The sequence below is a fragment of the Lepisosteus oculatus genome, chromosome 19 (genome assembly GCF_040954835.1).
Source record: "Lepisosteus oculatus isolate fLepOcu1 chromosome 19, fLepOcu1.hap2, whole genome shotgun sequence".
In the NCBI taxonomy this organism is placed as follows: domain Eukaryota; kingdom Metazoa; phylum Chordata; class Actinopteri; order Semionotiformes; family Lepisosteidae; genus Lepisosteus; species Lepisosteus oculatus.
In genome coordinates, this window is record NC_090714.1 from 4634841 (window position 1) to 4659556 (window position 24716).

General features: G+C 41.7%; 1 protein-coding gene across 10 annotated transcripts in view; it reads left to right on the forward strand.

Annotated features, from left to right (window-relative positions):
- Positions 1-5517: 5517 nt before the first annotated feature.
- Positions 5518-24716, forward strand: part of si:ch73-103b11.2 (myosin phosphatase Rho-interacting protein) — a 173720-nt gene continuing 154521 nt past the window's right edge. For 5 of the 10 annotated variants that reach the window (XM_015359910.2, XM_015359908.2, XM_015359911.2 and 2 more), the window contains exons 1-3: positions 5518-6542; positions 12909-12986; positions 20899-20964. In XM_015359910.2, the coding sequence (XP_015215396.2) occupies positions 6423-6542; positions 12909-12986; positions 20899-20964 (264 nt within the window). In that variant the 5' untranslated portion in view covers positions 5518-6422. The remainder of the gene's footprint in view (positions 6543-12908; positions 12987-20898; positions 20965-24716) is intronic. The other 5 variants (XM_015359919.2, XM_015359918.2, XM_069180882.1 and 2 more) reach the window with 3 other exon arrangements.

The following is a 24716-nucleotide window of genomic DNA, read 5'->3' on the forward strand; positions in this document are numbered from 1 at the left end:
GCATAGCCCTCTTCTTCATAAAGTAAGAAGAGTTGTCATCCTGTTACTGTGAAACAATTAAGAATACCTTGGGGAATTCGTTGCTGTTTTTTTAGTCCGAAATACTGAAAATTGTGTTAAAATCTCTGTTTGATATCACTGCATAAAATGTGATTCTTGCAAACCTTTAAAGTTTATCAACATAACCTGCTGCCACCAGATAATCAGTGATTAATGCCTTTGCCTGAGCTACATGAAGGCCAATTCATAGATCCGAAAGTTAAATATTAACTTTGTGTTGTGAGTTCTTTTGTAGTTCTTTTTCAATTCAAATTGAAGGTGACATGCCCTGCATTACATTCTATAAACTTTTCATAGCAATATTTATTTCCTTAGTTCAGTTTCCTTAATCACTGAACAAACCATAGAAGAACTTTGAAGTGTTAAGTGTCAGGTGGCAGTAACTGTCACAAACTGCTACAATGCAGGCAAACACTGGAGACAAAAGAGAAAAATAAATTGGTAGCAAAAAGTAAGCAAACATGAGCTCACTAAGCCACTGGTGTCATATAAAGGAAAATATACAAGGTGTGCATATTGCATAAGAAATACAGGAACATCATACAAAATACTGTATTTGTGCTTTTGATTTTGATAGAATTGTGAAAATCTTATCATTTCTAAATAGCCCTTCAACTCTGGCGTATATCCAGAGTCTGTCAAAAAACTATGTATTTAAGGGGTGAGGTAGAAATTAAAGGTAATTGTCAATTCTATATTAAACAAGAGGCATGCCAGTAGGCAGTGTTATTGATCTTTTACAGCCTACCTTGCTGTTACCATATCAAATTCTCAACTGTTCCGGGTGCATTCTCTCCTCAGATTAAGTAATCTGTGATAAGAGCTAACAGTCACTACTTGTACTGAATGTTTTTCAGCGAATGTTTGAAAGTGAGCTGTAAGAAGATAACAGGACAACGTCTTGTTTTTATTAACAGTGATTGATGGCAATCCACTCTTTATTCTAGGGTTCTGTTTAAATCACTGGACTGCTGAACTTCAAGATGTTTCCTTATGTGGAAACTGAAGAGCTAACAGGCTTTTGTCTGTTTCACACTGCCTTTAAAGGGGGTCTGTTAACCAGTTGCCTCTGCGCTGGCAGAGGAGAAAAATCACACAACAGCACACATCTGGTTGTCTCAGGGATGATGGACACAAACACATCTCCAATGCCAGGACCTTTTGTTCTTTGAAACTGACACAAAAGCCTTTCCGAATCACCGCCGAAAGCATTGAAAAATTCCAATGCACATATCACATAAATTATACTCGCAAAATTGCTTTGCCGGCTGGATGCGTGCCAGACTTATTCTTGAAGGACTGTATGTCTCCAGCGTTTATCACAAAATAGCTGTACAAACACTCAAGGGCCAAAAAAAGATCCTTTGGACTTTGACAGCAGTTCTGCCTCTTCCTGTGACTTACCCAGCACACACCTGCTCCCGGTGCCTCTGTAAATATTGGCGCATGCAGGTTTATGTTTCACGTGCCACTAGACAAAGCGAGGTGCCAAGTGTTTTTTTTTCTCCTCTGCAGGCAGGTAAATACTGAAGAGCGCGGGATGAAAACAGCTTTCAAGCTGTGGAGGCTGTGGCTGGCTCCTGTCCAATATGGCATTTTGCACCAAAGTGCAGTTGACTCCATTGTGCATTGAAGGGATTTAAAACGCAGTCACTCCTGCTGGTGTTGCACACCGAGAGATGTGTATTATTTAACGGGGTGAGCATGGCAGGTTAGTGCTGCACCACACCAGCCTCAGCTTGCAAAATGAGAACAGTGGCCCGAGCCCTTATGAAGGTATTTTGTGGTAAACATGACTGGCATTATAATAACCTGGTTTTGGACAGATTTTTGTTGTGCGTTAACTGCCCACTGATTTGCACCCTAGGGAACTTTATTTGTTTGGACTTGCTTTTACAGGGAATTCAATTGAATTGAATTGATTTGCTATTCTGTGATGGACTGGCGTCCCCTCCAGGGTGTGTCCTGCCTTGTGCCTGTTGCTTGCTGGGATAGGCTCCAGCTCCCTTGCAACCCAGTACCGAATACAGCGGCAAAAAAATGGATCGATGGATAACTATTTTACCTTTGCATGGCTCAGGAGACATGGGAAAGGACTTGCTTATATGCCAGTATAACTCACGTCTGGAGATATGCCTGTCACCTGAGCACACTGCCGATTTTCCACTGCAATCTGAGCTGAATCCATGCAGACGTTCCTTCAAAGCATGGGCTATAGATCGGACAGCTATGTGTCGCACCTAGACGTCTGCAGCTACTGTATACATGTTGCAGGAAATCACCACTGTAAACAACTGAGACATTCCATTCATCATTCACGTATTCGTAGGCATATGAAAAATATTTTTTGCCTGCTAGAATGATTTGCTTCCTTTCTAACTCCACTCAGACTCCCCCCACCCTGTTATTCAGTTACTTGCATGTGGTGCGGTTGACCTTCAGTATCAGTATTTCTGATTGTGGACTTTCAAGGAAGAACTGGTCACACTTTAGTTGAGGTCCTTGTTCGGTCTAAAAACACTCACTTATCATGTTATTAATAAGGTTGTGAACATACGGGTATGGTTCAGCCTACTGATTGGATTTGGGTTTTGCGTCCGACATTTAATTCAGCAGCAGCACAGGTTGGCCATCATCACAGTTATGTCGCTCTATGGACTATATGCAGTATACTATTTACAACAGCAAATTTAAAGTGTTACTGAAGAAACAAGCGACAAAAGAAGTAAAGGAATGTGGGCGGCACAGTGGTGTAGTGGTCAGCATTACAACGCTTGGGCCCTGGGTTCAATTTCTGGGGTGCTGTCTGTGTGGAGTTTGCATGTTTTTCATGCGTCTGTGTGGGTTTCCTCCCCGGTTTAAAGACATACTGGTAGATCAATTGGCTTCTGGGAAAGCGGGCCCCGGTGGGAGTGTGCGCGAGGGTGTGTCTGTTTGTGCCCTGTGATCGGTGTCCTGTCCAGGGTGCATCCCGTCTTGTGCTTGGCGTTTGCCAGGAAAGGTTCCCATTCTGCCACAATCCTGTTTTGGATAAAGTGGTTAGAAAATGGATTGATACATAGTGCCATGCAATAAGGGCTCACAATCACATAAGCAGGACTCTGGCATCTTCACCTCATCGACAGTACTGTGTGATTCACTTTGAAAGGCCGGAAGGTCTCAGAAGAAACTGCAGCTTGTCCCGTCTTGAATGTTTGATCCAGTGATGTCCCTGCAAATAAGTCTTCATCTTGAACGTTAATGTAAACCGTTGTCTTAGTGCAAGTTATTTGCTCGACGCCTTTATCCACTTATGCCGATTAGCACGATTACAATACACTATTCATCAATGACCATTGTAAACTTACAGGCAGTAACAGTCACAAAGTACAATAGTAGGTGGAGTGTGTTAAGAAAAACGTATCGCATGGCATAATGCTAATGTAATATGTTACACAGTGAAGGAAACCTCAAACAGAAGATATATCATAGGAAACCCTGCCCAACAAGGTGTAGAATTACCATACAATACACTAGGACTACATGCACATGGCAAGAACAGCAAGTGCAACAAAGATGCCTGTGATCTGATGCCCTTCAGGGGGTACTGGCACACAGAGTTGTGCTGGTGACAGCAGTGTACAAAGATACAGTACAGGTGTGTTTTTGAGAAGGCAGTGCAACATGGGTAATGAAAGCACAGACTTCACACGTGAACACTGGGGATCAAGTGTGGAGAGCGTCTGGATTATTAGTAATGCTCTGCTACGTAACGGCCATTGAGCGTTTCACATCAAAAGGGCATTTTAATGTTGTGACCTGAGTGAAAAGAAACTGGGCTGGCATGCTCTTTGTGTAGTTTTCCAGTTTACTCTTCTTGCGCTTGCTCCATAGCAGATCGATGATACCGACGTGTCCGTGCTGAGCAGGGAAATGAACAGAGGCGGCATTCGGTATCAGTGCGGCCCCTCTTTGTCAGTACACCATTCATCTGTTTCCCAACCGCTTTGTCCAATTCAGGAATACAGGGGAGCCGGAGCCTATCTGAGCTAGCAACAGGTTCAAGGCAAGATACAAATGTCGGTCTATCGGAGGACACAAACAAGCACACACTTGACACACAGCACGGCTGTCTTCCTAGGAGCCCACAAACCCACCTAAGTGCCTTTGGACTGTGGGAGGACACTGGACGCCAGATCTGGAATTGAACCCAGCACTGTGAAACAGCGATAGGAACCACCGCACCACCCTTTGTCAACACCCCTCAGTCATAAAATGAGTGCGTTTTTATCCGGCGCAATGGTCTTTGAACGCAAGGCTGACGATGATGATGCAGTTTCATTAAACGCACTGTTCGGGAAGAAACCAATAAAGAGCCAGGTTTGAACTTCCTTTCTCTCTTCTCTCCTCCATGCTGCGCGTCTTTACGCACAGCCAAGCGGTGCGTCAGCCGCTGCAGCTGGTCACTCCAACCGCGATCTTGAAGAAAGTGTATTTTTTGGGGGGGGTTAAGTCGGGTGACTTCAGCGCAACGTTCAGCAAAAACTTCCTCTGCAAAAAAAGACAGCCATGAAATATTTCCCTTTCGATTTACACAAAGTCTCTTGTCACTTTAAACAAATAGCCTTACCGAACTACAAATACCAAGACGCCTTGTGCTGTAAGTAGTTAACAGCTGCAATTTGACATTACAGTTAGAATTTTTCATTTCTACGGGGCATTTATGTGACTAAAGAAATCACAAACGTGAAAAACAGACAAAGATCTAATATGGACATGGGAATATGTTTTTGAAGCGTTTTTAAATGGATAATTAAACATTCACATAGCTAAAGCTAACCGACAATGACACCCGGTAGGACGTTCATACTCTTCCGTAGTTTTGCCGAAGAAATTGCATATGAGTCATTTTAGATTTTAAATTAGAAATTGCAACAACCTGGATGATCGTTGCGTCATTGCGTGAAGTGACTTCAAGAAAAAATATCTAAACTTTGCACTGTGCCGGTATTTACGACGTTCAGTATGAAATACCCTCATAAAGACCAGTTGCTTAATTCTGTCCAAATCATTTCAAACTCGTGGGGCCGTACCATAAACAGTAATTAACAAGTTAAAAAAACAGGTTAACAAAAGGCACATTTTATTAAAATGATTAATTATTAAGACTTAAAAAAAGAGTGAGGGTTTAAGTCTGTTACTGGTTTCCCTGGCTGTTATGTAAAACCGATTGCAATATCACAGCGACTGCCCTGTCATTCAGTCGTCTGAAAGACAGACTGGAGTCCTTGGACAGTCCACCAAACCTGAAAGGAGTAGCCCCTCCCCCTTCCACATTTCTCTATTCCTATTGGAGAACATTTTAAAACCTTCCCAGTTACGTAGCTTCAGCGATTTTTGCTATTCGCTGACACAAGCGACAATCAACGCCCCCTCCCCCCCCCCGGCTCCTCCCCCGCTATCCCTGCGGAGTTGTTCCAGCTCTGCGCTGGATAGCAGAAAATACTGAGCGCAGGACAAAACGACCATTTGTTGTGCATGAGCGTGTGAAACGTCTAAAGAAGTTAACATGGACTAGAGAGGAGAAAGAAAGCACGGCCTGCGAGGACTGCGCACGTGATGTGGCTGGACCTTGACAATATCTAGTTCACCTCCTCGCCGAGAGCGAAGAGAAAAATCAGAAACTTGTTCTTTTTCGTTTTCCTTCTGGGTTGCTAACGCTGTGGAAGTTGGCATGCCTGGAGAATCTTACAGACGGCACTTGATTCATAGGAGCTGCCCATGAGAGATCCCCGGGCCGTATTTTCCCGTTTTTATTATTCTGATTAATGCAGTTGTGGAATACTGTCACTGGGGGAGTTTGCGTGGATTGATTGCCATCCCGACACTCACCTGCGTGGGGTGTTTTTTTTTGTGTGTGGTTTTGTCCACTTTGCGGACAAGGCACCAAACTGACCGGAATGACATTTAGTTAGCTCAACCCTACAGCATTTGGTTTATCATCTACAGTATGTACCCAGCTCTATGTAGAAGATAACACATAAAGTTGTTTCCAAACAGCAGCAGTTTAAAGAGTGCATAGTATGTATATGATCTGTGCTAGCCGGAACTTTATTATTCTGCTTGCGCCTTGCCGGTTTTATAATTCCCGTGTGCTTTGGGGTTGTGCGACGGAATCTGGCATGCCTTCATATCAGCTTGGGAGAGCTTTGGGAGTTTATTGGAAAGGAGGCTTGTGGTAACTCTGCTGCAGTCCCGTGGGAATCCACCGCCGTTCTTAAAAGGATCACTTGGAGCGATTTTGTGTCCGTGTTTATTTTTATTTTCGGATCTCAAAGTTTATTATTCGCCGCATCAAATCCCCTCGGATCCCGTTTTCGACGATGTCTTCTAAGGACAACCCTTGTCGGAAGTTTCAAGCCAATATTTTTAACAAAAGTAAATGTCAGAACTGTTTTAAACCCCGGGAATCGCATTTGTTGAACGACGAGGATTTAAACCAGGTAACATTTATTTGTGTGTGTGTGTGTGTCAGTTTAGGATTTGTTTTAGACATTTAGAATGCACATTTAGAAACATGCATCCAGAAGTGTTTGCACAGAGTGTGTTTTAGCGGGTCTGTTGGCTAACTATACTGTGTCAAAATATTATGTTACCATTATAATAAAGGACACATCCAGGTAGTGTTACCTATTGATGTAACAGCAACTCCTGCTTTCTGAGGGTATTGCCTAGAGGAGCTGAATTTTGGGATGGGAAGGTTATAAACTCTGGGCTGTGGCTAATACGCAGACGAGTCTTGGGCTTTTAAAATGGTACTGTAAAACGGAAATATGTGACTTAAAATGGAAAGGCTTTATTCCTTAAATGAGCCGTGTAGCCCACAATACAGGCATGTGGAATTATTGATTCACTACGTTTATTATAGCGTTTGTTCAATACATTTATGTCCTTCGTTTGGGGTTTGCAGGTGGCAGAATTTTGTCACGAGGAATCGCAAGTGGCGTTCTTATTAAAAGGTTCTGTTCTCCTTTTTTAACATCTCAACGGGCATCCCAATTCAAATAGTGTGCGACATTTTTGTTTATTTCTGAGTGGGTCCCAGTTCTGCCCAGTTCAACCTTGGGGCATCCCATCGGGCAAATTCAAGTAAATAGGAGGAGAAAGCGCAGGAAAGAAAAATGCTACGTCATGAATAAACTGATACCCGAACTCCAGTCAAAGTTATAGTCCTAAGCAGCTCTTGATAATGAGCACAGAGAACCTCCAACGTTTGTTATATACACAAAGATTACATTGAGAAATGGATCTCAGTGGGACCCTTCCCAAGAACTTGCAGTCGAACATCAAAAAGTTGAAACGAAGCCGAACTTGTGTCGGAAATCATACAAAATCCTGTATGCTTTGCCGACCCATCACAAATAATACAAATTCTGACATGCCGCTGACTCATGTATATATTAGACATTACGGTCATACAGGCCTACCACTTAATAGGACAGGTTTCCCTTTCCTTGAACTTCGGTTAAATGCAATTATACTTTAATGCAACAGCAGCGATATATACATATATTATCCGCAAAGCAAGCGATTACGCAGCTGGACTGTTGTATACGGCATCTTTTTCAGCTGCTACACTGTTACGCTAGAGCTGTTATCATAAGACTAACAAGCTACACTCCCCAGGAACGGATGTTGGGTTCCTCAAAGTAGCTTATATGACTAACATATAACAATATAGCAAACACGTTTCTCCGGGATTGACTTTTTGGCTTCAAGAATGCTATAATGATACAATGTCTTTTTGAACTGTTTCTTACTGTATATTTAAGTGGCTGCATCACTTTTTAATATGATCTATCAAATAACCCGTTTAACAAGTGAACACAGGAGACAGGAGAGTAATTTACTGCTTTAACGGGCTAATAAAGGTAGTTGCCCCTGCGACAATACGATATACACATGTTAGCGGACCCCCCCAGGCTAAATTAGTTCTAGCGCTACATTTGCAATGTAGGTTTACGAAGACCAGTCGAAATCTGGGAGTTTATATTATTTGTTGGTAAGAGAAATATCCCGTAGGTCGCTTTTCTCCCCTCTTATTGTGCTTATACTTTCTGGAACGGTCATTTAATTAACACTTGGAATGTTGTGCATTACAGCATTCCACAGTAGCGGATCCTCAAAAAAAAAACTGTGGATGTCAACTGATTTTTTGAAATAATCTAGCAGCTGCAGCTGGGACTGCACAAGTAGCCTCCGTAGCCGGCTTGCTGGAGTTGCTGCTTTAAGTTCTGTCGTCGCCTGCTATTACAGAGTTCAGCAGGCGATAGAACACCGGACTGGAGACTAACTTGAATAGGCCATCCGGCACATGTATCTTGTTTACTAACTGGTTGTTGTAGAAGAGTGTTGTTGTGTAGAGGGGATACTGAAAGGAGAGTCTGTATGTTCTCTTTGTGTTTGTGTGCCTTTCCCCCTGGTACTCTGATTTGCTACTGCAGTCCAAAGACATGGCCCTGGTGCGAGAGTGTGTTTGTGTCTGTGTGCCCTTCAATGGACTGGCGTGCTGTCCAGGGTGTATCCTGCCTTGTGCCCATTGCTTGCCAGGATAGGTCCTGGCTCCCTCACGACCCCGAATTAGAAGAAGCAGTTAGTTGTGCCCAAGTGGAGGGTTGGAGTTAGATACCACAGGAGACAGGAGAGGACTTCGTCTTTGGAAGAGAGCACCACCACATCTCCTGGAGTCCCTGTGTGGTCTTGCATGTTCCCACACTTCAGATAAACAGGTTTCCTGCGCTTGAAAGTCTTTTCTCCTCTCTTCTCTCTGCCATCACTTTCACGTCTAGTCCTCGGCAACCGGAGAAAAACACGACTCCTCTGTATATTTGGTCTGGTAGGCTTAACTCGGAGAAAATGTGAACTGGGCAAGTATCTGATTTTGTGGCCTGTACATATTTGGTAAGGGCAAAAGTGGTTCTCTCTGTGGAATGTTCAAGTAAGCCTTTTTGGCCCATAAACCAGCCTGTCAGAAATGCACTTTGAAATTCCGTTCTCTGTGCTGGGCCACACAGTCTGGTGCATTTTCTTCTGCTGGGTTCATCCTTTTTAATGTATTGCTTTCTAAGGCTCTTTTGACATTAACCCGCATGCTGTTGGTTACTGCACAAGCTAAGTCTCAGGAACAGTTCAGCAAACCTGGAAATCCTCAACCTTTTCATTTTCCCAAGAACTCTTGAGGATATTTTCCTTTTAAATCCCGGTCAGCATTATCCTCATTGACAAGGGCTTTAGAAAGGTCAAGAGGGGGGTGAATGATGAAAAGCCTTTTTAGAGCAGGACAGTATTTTCTTACCCTTACTGGAGACTGTGGGGTATGAAGCTGTATCTATCAAGAAGCTTCACCACGCGTGCATAATTCTCCAAAGCTCAGCCATGTAGGGAGAGAGTCTGGTCTGAAAATGAAAGTTGTTGTCTTCGACATCTGAGCACAGCTTTCAGGGAGCACGCACATTCCTGGAAATTGGAGGAAGCACTTATCACTTGTCCAGTTCTACACTGGTTTTGTGCCTTCCTGTATAATACAGCCTGCACATGGCCACCAGCTACTGGGATCCTGAACTGCTCTGACCTCCTGGAGCTGCGAGGTTCCTGTTTTTCTCTCTCTTGTCATGCAATGTGCTCAACAAGTTGTTGAAACCTGTAAATCAGTCTTCATAAATACTCCTCCTACTGCAGACTTGAGCCACACAGGACTACATGAAGTTATTCCTCAGTTAGAAACTGTTTTTTTTCCTACTTTGTGCAGAAGTTATTTACTGAGGAAAGAAAGTGTTAAAATATATTATATGGCAGGCTGTTGTAATTATGTGCGGTTATGATTCGAGAACATTTTTTTATTGTTCTTGAAAGCTTGGACAAAAAAGAACACGCATCCATAGTTAGAGATCCTGTCCAAATAAAATAAATTGGAAGTGGTTAGCATCCTGACGATGAAGACTAACCGATAAACCACCCAAACATGAGTAGTCTCACACTTGAACAGTTTTGTTTTCTATACTCTTTGGGTAACCTTGTTGCTTCAATGTCTTGCCACTGAATGCTGATTCATCAATACAGGAACCTCCTTCGAACCGCCTTTCAGAATGTGAACTGTGCACAGTCTCAGAATTGCCCCATTGGCCACCTTGATCAAGACAGATTCATGCCATTATTAAAGTTAATCACACCATTGCATGATTCCAGAAGAGTGACCCAGTTCCCCTGATGATACAGGAGGTTGTAGGTATTTTTCATCACAATCAGTCAATCTTCTGTTTTTTTTTTGTAGGGCTAATCACAACAGTTTGCCTTAGAGTGCTGAACAAAATTCTGAAACTTAATAATTTTGTATATGATAACAATGATCTAAACAAATAAGTGATGCTGAGAGAGAGCAATGGCTGACAGCCCAACCTGCCTAGATTCTTAGCACATTTTGTGAAGACTGGGGCTCAGTTACATGTTATAAACCAATATGTACAGGTGCATTTCCACTGAGCAGAAGCAGGAGACCTCTTCCAAGTGACAATGTTCATCCATCCAAAATTTATGACTAACTAACATAACCGCTTTATCCAGTATAGGGTCGCGGGGGACCTGGAGCTTATCCCAGCAAGCTGTGGCACAGGGCGGGATACACCCTGGATGGGACGCCAGTCCATTGCCGGGCACATAGAGACGTAAACACGCACACACTAGAAGCAAATAAACCTACCAGTATAGCTCTGGACTGGGGGAGGAAATCCATGCAAATCTGGGGAGGACACACAAACTCCATGTAGATAACACAGCAGGAAATGAACCCAGGGCTCCAGCAACAGTGAGGCCGCAATGCTGGCCACTGTGTCACTGTGCTGCCCTTACCAAAGTGACAACGAGTTTAAAATTCTCTGTTGGCAGTGAGGTAGGTCATAGTTTTGGTTTATTCCTGGTGCGTTTCTTCCCCGGTTTGATATTTTGTTTTTTGCGATGGTCTAGTTTAACTAGATTAATTTATAAAGGCCAGGAGATATACTGTATAGCTGACAGCAGGTATAGAGATTCTTTTTCTAGTTTTTCTTTGAGCTCTGAATGACTGAACAGGAGCAGCTGTGGTTAATTGGTTAAAGAATGGCAAATGACCGTGCTTCTTCCTCAAGTGACCATCACAAGCAGCCTCTGAACCCTGAACGTCTGAGGGTTTTCAGGACCTTGGTTTGCAGACCTGTTGTACATGCTAAAAGAGGCATAGATCAGCACAGGAATAACCAAATATTGGGTACACCCCCATGCTACGAATAGACTATCTCACTGTCAGGAATTGCATGGTTGGTTTGAGGAACGTTGGACTAACTTTCATTACTGTACCTGGCCAGAGCAGAGCCCAGATCTCTATCCTATTGAAAAGTGGTGGAAAGAGGTTCATTTCACAGCTTCAAATGAAGAAATTTGGTTGGACTACAGATATTTCTAGACTTTGTGGAAAACACTCTGCAGCCCACTCAAGACATTTTTTACATATGTTTTTGGGTGAGGGTTCATGATATTCTTGACCAAAGTGTATGTTTTGCATTGTCCTTTTCACAATATGCTATCTGGCTTGCCTTTCTGCCATGCATGTTATTGCATAAGCCTGTTGGCATTTTCCTGCAGACTGTTGTGTCAATAAAAAGCACTGAAAGATATCCACAGTCCTAAGCAATTCAAGTCAGTCCTTTTGCTGTTAAAAGGAAGTCTTGTGTCACAGTCCACTCATTGGCATTTACTGACATGTCCAGGTGAATCGCTATGAGGGAGGACTTTTGCCCCTTGATTTAGATCTGGACATAACAGTTTAATATAATATTATTAATGTCTCCCCATATGCTTTCCGATTATTAATCTTTTCCGGTGTTTGATGCATTAAAGCTCCTGTTACAGTCTTGTTTTTTCCGAATATTGTTTGATTGTAGTAAGTGCTGTCATTCAGTGTCTTATCGGCAGGTGCTCTGTGCTTTTGTCAGATGAGACCCATGTGAAGGCCCCCTTTCTTTAAAAACACAGACTTGAGAATCTAGGGTTGTTTTCTCCTCTTTTTTTGCCAGTTATCAAGTGTTAATGTTGGTGTTTCTCATGCACACCCCAGTCAGCGTAATCCTGTGCAGTATAATGCAGCAGTTTTAACCCGGTGCTCATCTGATTTTCTTTTTGAAAAACCCTGATCTCAGCCATCAGCTTCAGCTGTTCGTTTGACTCCGTCATCATTATCTCTGCTAGAAATGGAGTGCAGCACTGAACATCTATTTAAAGCAGGGGGAGTAAAAGAGATGGATTTAAAAATAAAATTCACCTGAGAGTCGGCTGCTCAGTTTTCTTGTCAGTGTTCTCTCTGCATTTCTGTGAGGCTCAAGATGAACCTCAGCAGGCTCAATGCTCAAAGTGTTCAGAAACCTAACTTTCTGATTTCAATGAAAGCATCCGTTTTAATAACCATTTAGAAAGAAATGGTGCAGACCCATCGGTATACACTCGGATATCAAATTTCATGTTAAACCTGAATTTCATGCATGGAATTTCATGTTAAACCAGAGGTTTACAACTTCAGACCAGTGGCTCCATTTAACAGAGAGGTTTTTGCGATTCTTTTAAAGGTCGGTATAATTTCAGTAAGTGTCAGTTTCTCGGACCTGAAACATCCATATTTTTTAATTGGGGAGTCATGAAAGAGTTGGTCCTAAACCTGCATGAACATACATTATGAAAAGAGACCATAGGACAGATAGTTGCAACTCTAAGTAATGCTCTAAGTTTTTACCCTGTCTTTTTTCTCCAAGTGTCAAGTTTTAATGTGCACTTTTTCTTTCGTGTAGGCAAAGCCTATTTATGGAGGATGGCTTCTTCTAGCTCCAGAGGGAACAGACTTTGACAATCCTGTGCACAGATCCAGGGTAAGAAGGAGTTGTATCTTTTATCTTTTGCTTGCTCAGCCCATCGTGTCAGGCCCGTCCTACCGAACATCACCTTGCCCGTTTCCTGCTTGGGGGACAGATTCACAGAGAACACCTTTCACAGCCCATCTGCTCCAGCAAAAGTCTTGTTCCTCACGTCAGCATGCCTTTGTTACCATAGTGCATGACAATACAACCCCTAATGGCTGAAATACTCAGGAATAAATGGAAAAGATCTTCCGTCCTACAATTTGTATAAGTCCACTCTTAGTAACTCGGATTGAATTGCGTTTCAGGTTGAGTTTGCATTGAGTCTCAAGCACAGAATCTGCCATAAAATACAGACTTTAGGATCAAGATATAGGCTGACGATTAAGAGTGAGGTGTGTGGGTAGGTGGTGTGGTGTGTGTGTTCAGATTGTTTGGTTGACTGTCTCAAAAGTTAAATTTCCTTTGCCAGTCTGAATCTGGTGATTGAATATCTGCAGCTCAGGATCAAGAAATGGCTCCTTTTAAGGTCTCAGTTTTTACACTTGCCTGCTAGACTTAAGCTCTTAAAATTTCTACCCTTTAAATTGACTGGGACATTGCGAGAACTATGCTATTTATTTATATATGTTTACTTCTGCAAAAGTCTATCCATCCAATTTGAATATGAGATAAAGGCAGTATTAAATTTTTGTGTACGTAATTTGGTGAGTCTGGTAAGGTTTTCTGTGCTGTGTTTATGCTTAATCCACTTAATTATCCTTAAATGTATTGATAATTATTGAACTAATTAAGTAATCCATTGTTTTGGGTGCCATTTTGGAACTAAATACTGGATTAATGTATCACCACTTCAAAACTGAGTTGTTGATCCCTCTTAAAATAGTTTTCTCGTAGGTAAGCCCAAACACAAATACAAATGTTGGTTAAGCTTGTTGATGCAAACATTTTGTGTGTGCGATGCAGTGCTCTTGTTATTGCCAGCCATGGGCTGCAGCTGTTATTTTAGTCTCTTAAGGCTTCGACCTGCGTTCAATACAAACGACAGCTCCTTCTGCAGATGAAACAGTTCAGAAGTGAAAACAAACTGCAGCTCAGCTGTGTTACAGAATGGCTTGAATTCTTTTCATTTCTCAAAAAAGAAGGTAATTTCTCAGAAGCATTCGCCAAATCTTGTTATAGGAAGCCTTTTGGACCAGCAACTGTTTCTGGTGGGAAGATGGAGATTTTTTTCCCTAGCTCTTGTCGATGGGTATGGATCTTCGGTTTGTTCCATTTTCATATAAGTCTAAGTCAAGGCATTTCAAGGAAATGGGCCCACTGTATATAGCTATTAATTTATTGTTGACCTCCCTAGTCTATGGGCCTTTTTCAACAAATAATTTAGAAATAAAAAAAACGAGTTTGCCCGACAGGAGTGCCCCTGGATTCACCCAAGGGGTTGATCCTTTCAGATAAGAAGCCCCGTTCCTCCTCTTGAATCACCTGCAGCAAGGGTTAAAGGCTCTGGACTCAAGTACATGTGGGCTCAAGTACCAGCTAGAGCACTGCTGTTGTACCCTTGAGCAAAGTACTTCACTTTGATTGAATTTTTTGATCAGTAAAAATGTCCAGCTGTATAAATGGATATAAACAAATTTGACTTTGGGGGGCGGGGGGGAAGAGAAGTATCGGACAAATTAATGTTAACAAAAATTTATAATAAGATTATTGAAAGATTGCAGTACTTTTATGCCTCAAGGTTCCTGCAGACAGGTAGCCCAAGGCCCTGCTCTGTTAAAATGGATCATTTCTGAAGGGCACAGCACCAGTCACAAATCTGAGCAAGCACAAGCCCTGCAGAAACAGTAAGTGGGCTGCCACTCTTCTGGAAGGCTGGGGTCAGTGCCACCAGCACCCCAGGCTCATGAGAAAACACAGAGCAGTGCCCATCTGGGCTGGCTTCAGTATTCAGTCTTATCATTTACAATGTACAAATATCGGGCCCAGAAATGATACTGAGGCCTGTGCAAGGAAAAAAAAAGTGATATTTTCTTTGCATGTTACAGGTGAAGATAAATTTCTATCTCTAATGTTGCCTGCAATCTGCTATAAGCATTGTAGTTCATTTTTGCTGAGCCGACCTCGTTGTGTGTGCCTTGCAATCTACGGTAGACGAGAGGTACAAACCAGATGCACAAAGTAATCTCTTTACAAGACAGCGGTTTCTCCTTTTTATAGATTCAACAAAAATATAATTGCTTTATCATCCAGCCCTCAGGAGCCTACTCTGAATGTTTAATGGCCTCATGGTGTAAGTATATTATGTTTCACAGGGTCCTGACCCTCTGAATGATTCCTGTTGGCACTGCATTCAAAATCCCTGATGCCTTTTAGAGCACAAAAGGACTTCTTCATCTTTTATTGATGGTCTTCTCTGTAAACTGTGGCTAGAAACGCAACACCAACTAATAACTCTGTGACAGGAATGGTTGCTGATGAGTTCTCTTAATTCATTTTTCCTGTGGCTCTTGGATACCAACAGAAACTGGTATCTACAATGTAGATGCATGTGAATAAATTGAATGTAGAAATACTGTATGTCTGAATTTGCCCTTGGGTCAGGAGGAGCACATTCTAAGTCTAATAAAATAAATGGCAAATGTGAGGATGTAGCAGTACCCTTCTGTTTATTTAAGGCTAATTTAGGACAAATATTTAAGGAGGCAGATTGTCATATAGATCTATAGATGTTAAACTGATGTTAGTTTGTCAGAGGGCTCCAGTTAGTTTCACAATAATCGAAGAAATTATTTAGCACATATCCAGATATGTTGTTTGGGATTTACATGCCAAGTGTGGAATGAGGAATGTACATGGGGAAAACACTTACTACACTGCAAAGTCCCAATGAGCTCTGTGGAAACCATTGTAAATGACAGGTAGTTAACTAAAGCCCTGTTTAACTAGAGTAGGCATAGAATGTAGGTTTGTGTTTATAGGCAGTTTCTTAGGACACGTACAGTAGGCCTGTCCAAGGGATGATGCAGGGAATGACTGTTAAGTTCAGCGCTTCTGTACTGCAAAAATCGAATGAAGTAAAACTGTCATTCAGTTTTTTTCCAGTTTTAATTCTGAAACTCTGATTTTCACTGACGTTCCTTAAATGTGTGGTCTTCATACAAGTGGAGTTGGAAGAATTCCCGTCTGCTCAGTCTGTGCTGCCTTTTGCACGGACATATTTCTTTTTCAGGTTTGTGTCGTTTGCTTTTCTCTGGCATTCGTGCATCGGCTTTCTGAAGGCGTGTTACCCCAGCTCTGTCTTCTGATATATGTGCATGTTGATGGTTTTGGTTGAACGTGAAACAATGAACACACGCTCGTATGACAAATGAATGCATGGCTTGTTATCGAATATTTTCTCTGCTGCTGTCAAAACAGTGGAGTGCAGTGGTATTTAACTGCTCATGGTTAGTGGTACATACTGTGTGTGTAGTGTTATGACAGAGCTGCCGGGCCCCACATATTATATTATTTTGTCTGTTGGCTCTTATTCAAAGCAACTTGCATGGATTACAATTTCATAATTATTCTACATACAGAATTACACAGAATTATATGGCTGGATTTCCCTGAGCGACTCTGCATGTAGTGCCTTGCTGAGGGGGTACGAGTGTAATAATTAATAATTGCTTACACTTTTATCGCACTTTTCTGAACACTTCTACAACAGGTGTAGCCAGATACAGTTTGAAATATAAAGAGTGTCCCTTACAAGAGTTCATGTGTGTGGTGCGCACTGTTGTTTGGGAAGTTGGGGGTGTTTGTCCTCATTCGTACCTCAGGCAGAAACACGGTTAAGCATCTTGGGTTATACAAGCTGCAGGGCCTTCTGAATGAGCCAGTGGAAGGTGATGGGAGATTTTGATGTGATTTTGACCGAATTTGAACAGACAGGATAAAACAATTGATCTGCTTGTTCGCCCAATTGGTTTAAAAGCATATACTGTAGTTCTTAAAACCCATAATGCCTTGTGATCACAATCCCGCCCCCCAACGCAATGTCCCTCCGTCTCCACCCCATCCTAGTCCTGGTTTCATGTAGTCCCGGATTTGAACTCTTCCGGGATGCAGACCGGATTCTGTGGCGTGGCTGGAAAGCTTTTCCCGACAGAGGGACTGAGCAACCCCTGCCGTCCAACCACACAATCCACAGAAAACAAAACTACAGCCTGCACGACAAGAGCAGTTTTAGGAGCATACAGTATAATGCAATGAGTAAACTTCACTGAGTGCAGTTGAGCATTCAGTCAATATTTACTTGTAGACGTCAAAACCGAAGAATAAACCAAAATAATGCAAGGCCCTCCGTTTTGGAACCCAGTGCTACATCGGGCCTGCCCTTCCATTCGTATAAAAGTTGAAGAGGTGTCGTACAAAAAAAAGGCCCATTTTGGTTAAATAGGGTGCAGGGTGTCCGGGTTTTAATTTAACTTAAATTAAAGTTAAGGAAACATATGGCGCTCGAAACCACAAGATGCTCCTCTAACGCAGTGCACCTTCCCACCTTCAGCCCTTGCTTCCGCAATCTCGGACTCGAGGAATGTTTGGTGGTGCGGTGACTGACTTCAAATGACACTTTCTGTAATCAGTGAAACCCAGAGGCAAGAAAATTCTTCCTCCTGGACAGACGTGTTTCAGGGGTGGCTGATTCAGGCCGACATTGATAACCCCTGCGACTCCAGTACGAGGCCCCTGATCTGGCGTTGTACTCGGAGGCCCAGCGGTTTTATTCCTGTGCTCTGGCTCAGTCTGAGCCAAGGGTTCGAGAGCCCTTGTCGTCCGGTTATAAAGGAATGTCCTGTGCCGTTGGAGCGTTTAATGATTCACGGCTCTGTGCAAGTTTTTGAAAATGTGGAACAAATGTAATGCTGATTCACACAGGGCTCGTGAAAGCCTGAATGTAACCTTCAACAGCCACATGTGTTGTCACTCAGGGGCCCTGAGTCAAATTGTCAGCTGACTCAGCCTTGTGGTTGTCTGACACTGTGGGCTCTATAATAATAATAATAAAAAACACAACTTTTGCTTTTTTTTTTGTTTTCCGACTTGTTAAATTAGGTCTGGCAACTGAACATTTTTCTAATCCACTTCCTATGCCTTTCCTATCTTTAATTCCCATGTCCTTGGCTTGTCAGTGGTTGGGGAGGAACTCTCTTGGGTTTTATTAGAAGATAAAAAAGATGTTTAGTTATGGGAACGAGATATCGGTTCTGGGGGTGGGCGCAAAGACACAATTGAGTCTGCCTGCCAAAGACGAAGATTCCCACAATCCTGCTGCTGGAAAAGTCGTTTTTCTTTTCCTTTTAGGATGTGGTGCTGGCTTTGAGCCCAGTAGTACATTTGGAATATATACATTTTCATTGCTTTTATTGGCATGATATATGTAAAAGCAGTTTTGTTGTCGTAAGAGCAAGAAACGTACTCGTGGGCATAAACGTGTAGTATTTTGAGCATCAAGAGAAACCTAGCTCTCTGGTTCGGCAGGTATGGTTTTAGAAGAACCTATTTAGGTTTTTGAAATGAGTTTTAAAAATAGGTTTGGAAAAATGCATCTTAATTGATCTTTCATGGTTGACCACGATGCAGTCGAGTGATTTTGACTCTTGCATCAGCACTGGATTGCCCTGTTAGTGGAGCAATAAGGTGATTTAACCTGTTGAATATCAAGCTTTGGTACTGATGGCTGTTTTTGTGGTCCAGTGGGCACACGAGCTGTTTTTTGTCTGGAGAGGGGTATGTTGGACTGGGTTGGTCTCAGGTGGGCTCTCCAGCAGAAATAAATCAACCACCTCAGTAGTGTTTTAGTGTGACAGACATGCAGGACAATAAAGTGGTCATTTACAACAGACCAGTCGAGTGAGGATGTCCATGTGTGATGCTACTGACAACACAGCTTGGGGCAAGAAAAGGAAGCGATGAGTTAGCATCCTTTAGATAATTCTGTATCTTTCTAAGAGGCTTATTGGAGAATCCTGGATTATGCAGGGCGAGTAGTTTATTTCATTAAACACCGCACACTCTAGTGGTAGGATCTGTGGAGTTAGCTTTTTATTCCTAATTAGAAGGCCACCTACAATTGCAGTTTCTCTGTTTAATTCCTTTTCTTAGTGTGGCTGCTGTAACTTAGATTGAATTGACCCTTTCTGTTGCTAATTTAGAATTAATTGGCATGAACCCAGTAAAAATTAAATGGATACGAATTAGAATACGCAAGCTCAAATTAAGAGGAGAGTGAAATGTGATGCACTGGAAGATAATGGGTTAATGGTGGAACATTAAGCAGCCTGAGGAGATGAAAAAGGTCTTTAAAAATTCACGGGGCCAATTTTAATAATGTAGAAATCTGGACTGGGGCCAAACTGGCCCAGTTTGCTGGATGAAGATCACCTGTTGCAGGTTGCCTAAGGCTTAAACAGATGGAAAACGTGGAATATTTTGCATTGTACTCTTTAGGTCCAGGCTTTGCACTGCAGTAGCAATACAGGGAAGCTGATAACAGTCTCCACTGCGTTGCAGTTTGGCTGTTTTAGAGCTGGACAGCGTTCAAAGTATATGTACAGTGGAAAGCAGAAGTATTGGGATAGTGAAGTTAAACTGGTCATTTTTGCTTTGTACTAAAGAAAATTGTATTTCAGATCAAAAGTTTAAGGTAAGGCAAAAGTCTATAATTTATCTTTTGATCAGAAATAAAGATTTCATTAGTGCATAGCCAAAATGACCAATTTTCACTTTGCAGTCCCGGTACTTAACGCTTTTCACTGCATATACAGTATATAGCTATAAAGAGGCCAGTATCGGCTGCCACATCCGGTGTTTCCACCCAGGTTCCCTGTTTTGATGTGTGGAGTTGAAATAATATTATACAATCATTATAAAATCAGGACAAGGCCCTATAGGCAACAAGATCTGAAATGCATTGAATCTGCAGATCTGCTGTCCATGGAGCTTTTTTCGGCCCACAGTCCTTTTCGGTTTCATTTCAGAACAGAAGCAAGAAGAAAATGGTCAAGCGGTCTTTGAGTCTAAACAGTTCAAATCTAGATCCTGCTCTGTCTATCCAGTTAACCACACTCCTCTCCGCCGAACGCAGACATGCCAAACACACACAGACACGCAAACAGCCAGACACGGATTACAGTTATTTGGCAATACATTCAACAAATGCTTTCCAGAGTTCCTAGGTATAAGGTACACTGCTGGCTAATGGAACGGACAGAAAGTGATGGGCACTAGTGATCTTCTTGTTGGATCTAAATGCAGAATCCTCACCACTCTTAAAGCCATGCTGAGGTCAGATTGAATTGAATGAACCTTTATTGCCCCTAAGGGAAATTGTCTTGCTTATTAGGATGTGACGTACATGACAATAATGCCATACAACAGCTGTACAATACTGTGCTGCAAAAAAACATTCAACAACATCGCTCAGTCGCTTCCAGTACCACAAGATTTAAAAAAACAATTGTCTTGTATAAGGACAAGGCACCTCCCCAGCTCTGAACACAAAAGGTTAGAATTCACTGAAATGAAATCTTATAAAAAAGTGTCAACATTGTGTTTTCTACATTAAAACTCCTTAACATCCTTAACAAAATAAGAGCTTTACAGTTAAAGAAGTACAGGTGTCTTTACTGTACAGATAAATTAACGGGGAGCAAAATGCTGAGGATCTACAGTACAAACACATCTGTATCTGGTTCCTTGGCCTGGAGTTTAAGATTCAGTGATTCAGTGGGGAAAAAAAGACATTAGTTAGACAAATCCACTTTTTTTTTTCTCCTAACTGCTCATTTTTCAAATGGCAGGACTCTGCTGTAGGTGTAAGAAAGTTAACCAGGCTTCTGGCTTGCCGAGTTTTTAATGACTTTCCTGTTCCTCACAGAAATGGCAGAGGAGGTTCTTCATTCTGTATGAACATGGATTACTGCGCTACGCCTTGGATGAGATGGTGAGTGACCCTTTTTTTTAGCTCTTTCGGTTAAACCGTGTAATGTGTCTCATTGGTCAAGTTGACACATCAGAGGAGTGAAAATGTATTTAGTATTTTCTGTTGCTTATCTCCGCTGTTCAATTGAACGCATTATGTATTGACAAATGAGATTGATAAATTGATTTATAAATTACTAGGTGCTGAAAATGGACAGTGGCCATGTGAAACTGCCAAAAATGTTAGCCCATCGAGCTTTGGTGAATATGGGAAATTACTTCAGAGCAATGCTGTTAATTTTGAAAGCCATGAATTGTTTGTCATTAAGTATAGTGAATTTCTCCTGTCTTCTTGCCTGCAGCAGTACTCATTTATGCTTCTGAAATGGCCTAGTCTAGGCATTTTTCCTGAAGTGCTGAACACCAAAGAATTTCAGTAATTTGTTTGCGTAACTCTTTCAGATGTTAGATTCGGCAGACTGGAGAATGAGTTTTGATTATTTAAATAGCAAAGTTTAGAGGGGAAATATTCTGTACAGGTGTAGATAACAGCGTGCTTATAATTTTTCCCCAGGCAGGCCATACTTGTTCCAATGTGATTAAAAGTCAAAGGAAATAGCAGGCAAAGGTATTTTGGCACCTAGAAGTTTCCTCCAGCACATGTTTCCCTCACTTTTCTTTCAGAAATGCTTGAGGCAAAACTGGTCTGTGTTGATAAGATCTGGTTTCTGAATAAGCTAGTGAAAAAGAACAAGAAATGATCTTGTGTTCTCAAGGAGAGTCAGGTGTTGCTTTTCCTATCTGGGTAGGGACACACACACACAACTCACAAAGACACATATAATAACAACTCGCCTGGCAACAATACACACAGCAAGAACGTTGTTTCCAGAAGGGTAGCTTTGAATACGGTCCTTCTGCTCAATGGAGTGGTTAGTAAACAAAATACTTGAAGTTCCTTTAAGGTTTTCCTGTTGCTATTGCCGAAACCCATTTGAGGCTATGGTTTCACAAGTTGTGGGCTCTTGTTAAACCATTGCCAAGAGCTGAGTATTTCATGGATGTTGCTTTGTTTTGAGGGAGTCTCAAAGGACAGATGTGGAGTTAAAAACAAAATGGCATGTGTCTGTGCCCTAGTTTTTCCTTGGGCTGATTTGCATGAGGTTATCCAGCTTGTGTATCCTAAAATGGAAAGCAGTGTCTTAGTTACAACACTGTAGTATTTAAAGTTTGATTGTTGCTTCAAAATTTACCTTGGCTTTCTTTAGTTAGGGCTGTTGTATATTTGGAGGTGTTCTGTGTGAATAAGCCTGGTCTTGCCTGGGATAGTGTTTTGTGGGCCTGTACTCATGTTCTCCGTTCTCTATTTTTTATCTACCTTGCCTTACGGGGTGTGAATACGTTGGTGAGTAATATCATATTATGAAGAATCACGTGTAATGCAATTTCTGTTTTTTCCAAAAGAACTTTCTTCAAAACTCTCACAATCAAACTGAGCAGGGTTATATACTGTACTGTATGAATGGCAACACGTATCAGCACAGCCTACAAAGATGATCAAAGTGAAGTCTATTGATTGCATAAGCATTCTTCTCTGTAAGTCAGTACTTTGTAGAAGCACCTTTTGCAGGCAGAAATGACTGGTGTCAGACTATTTGGATATGTCTATAGTAGCTTTGCAAGGTTCCAAAGTATAAATTTGTCCATTCTTCCTGACAGTATTGCTCCACTTCTGATATATTACTCCTCACCATTTAATTTTTAAGGGGTTCAAGTCAGGACTTTGACTGGGCCATTCAAGGACATTAACTCTCTTGTTGCTCAGGGTGGCCTTATTTTACTAAATTATTTCCACTCAGTAGTGATAGATGTATTTCCCCTCAGTAGTGATAAGACCTATTCCTATAACAGGATGCTGCCACCACCATCTCAGACGGAAGGGGTGGTTGACTCAATGCTGTGATAGGCTGTGATGGACGTACACCAGAGCTCAGTTTTGTCTAGTTTGAGACATGTGCTCAGTATATCTGATACAGGATTCAAAAGAATTCTTATTCAGTAAAGAAGACTTTCTTGCCACTCGCCCATACTGGACAATGTGGCTTGAAATTCAGTGTCTATCTGAAGGAACCTGATGAGACAGAAGTATTTACTCTGAAATCAAGTTTAATCGCTCTGAGAAGAACTGACACAGATAATTATACTAATTTTGTGACCTCGGCTGACTTTGCTTCTGAACTAATTAAGGTTTGCTGTGGAAAAGGGGCTGTACCGTGTATGTATCCAATTGAGAATTTTCAGCTGTCTTTAAAAATCTGTTGTATTATTTTAAACTATCTGCATTTTTTAGCTTTCTTATTTTGGTGTCGACTGTGTACAGATTCTTAAAGATAAAGTCCCGTTTTGAAAGGGTCATGGTTTTAAACTCGGGTATCAGAACTTTTCAGGGCGTTTAATGCTTTTGCAAGACACTATACAGAATGTATTTGAATATGAAGCAGACCAGCTTGATTAAACCTAATTTCCTTCCAGCTCCTGGCCCTTTTAACAAGGAGCAAATGATCACAGACCGCATTTTCATCTTGGGACGATTTCATTTTTCGAACATTTTTGCTTCAAGTTTTCAGAATTAGACTTGCTAAACTACTGAAACTGTAGTGCAGTGTCTATCTCCATAGAACTGAGATGACGTGGAATTCTTGACTCCTTCCCATATCTAAATTCTGTGGCCTGCACCTTTTCAACTTGCACAGTTGGAGAAAAGGGGGATCATCAGTACGTTTCGAACCTGACGTTGGGAGTGAGCTCTGTGTCAAGATTAGCAGAGAAAGGCCGTCGCACAAAGCGTCTGTGTTTTTAAACAATAGGCTGTAATAAAATGTCGAGCCAGTAGAAATGGGCATTTTCTTTAAGAGAGGACCCGTGTTGAAGTTGAAGTTTCTTCCCGCAGTTTTGGCCTCTCGTTGGCAGAGCCTTCCAGTGAAGGGGAGTTGTTTTGCTTTTCATGAGCCATTTCACACATTCCTAATCCCAACTCCCTCGCTGACTGGCTTTGTGGTGCCACAATTAATTTTTTATTGTTGCTCTTGGACAGTGGAATCCTCCTACCAGCGCCGGCCTCACAATATTTCCACACTGTAACGGCTCCACACGTCTCTCGAGGGGAACCTGTAAGATTCTGTATGAGTCGGGAGGGGAAAAAAAACAGTCAATTTCAGTTTTTCTTCCAAATATTGTTGATTTCTTTCTAATTAAGTCTAAATTATATAACGTTATGCAGCTACGTCATGTATTGGCACGAAAGGTGTCATTATAATACAGAGTTTAAGAAAGATGTCTCTTAAGCCATACTGAACAATCCTGTTTTCATCCACAAGTACTCCTCAATAATGCTAGGAAACAGTTTTTGAGATATTGTGATCTGTGTTTTGTAGAATTGCCCCTTTTATTATTTTTTTGTACACGTAACATTTGAATAAATTCAAAACTGATTAAGAAAAGCATGTGGAGAGAAGGAGAGCCCAGGAGTTTCATTAAGCTGCGGAATACAGTTAGCTTTGGGTAGGGTGAAGGAAAAAAATAAAAGGGATAAAAAACAAAACTGATTTAAGAGGACACAGTGCAAGCTTTCAGACACAATCCTGAAATTACTCACAGGTATGTAACTGGTGCATTTCCACCTTTTAAGTCTTGCTTTTGTCCTTCTAGGCAGCATAGGTCTCATTATGTGCAAAAAAAATACCCCCAAGACGTTCAATGTCTCCTTGTAATTGG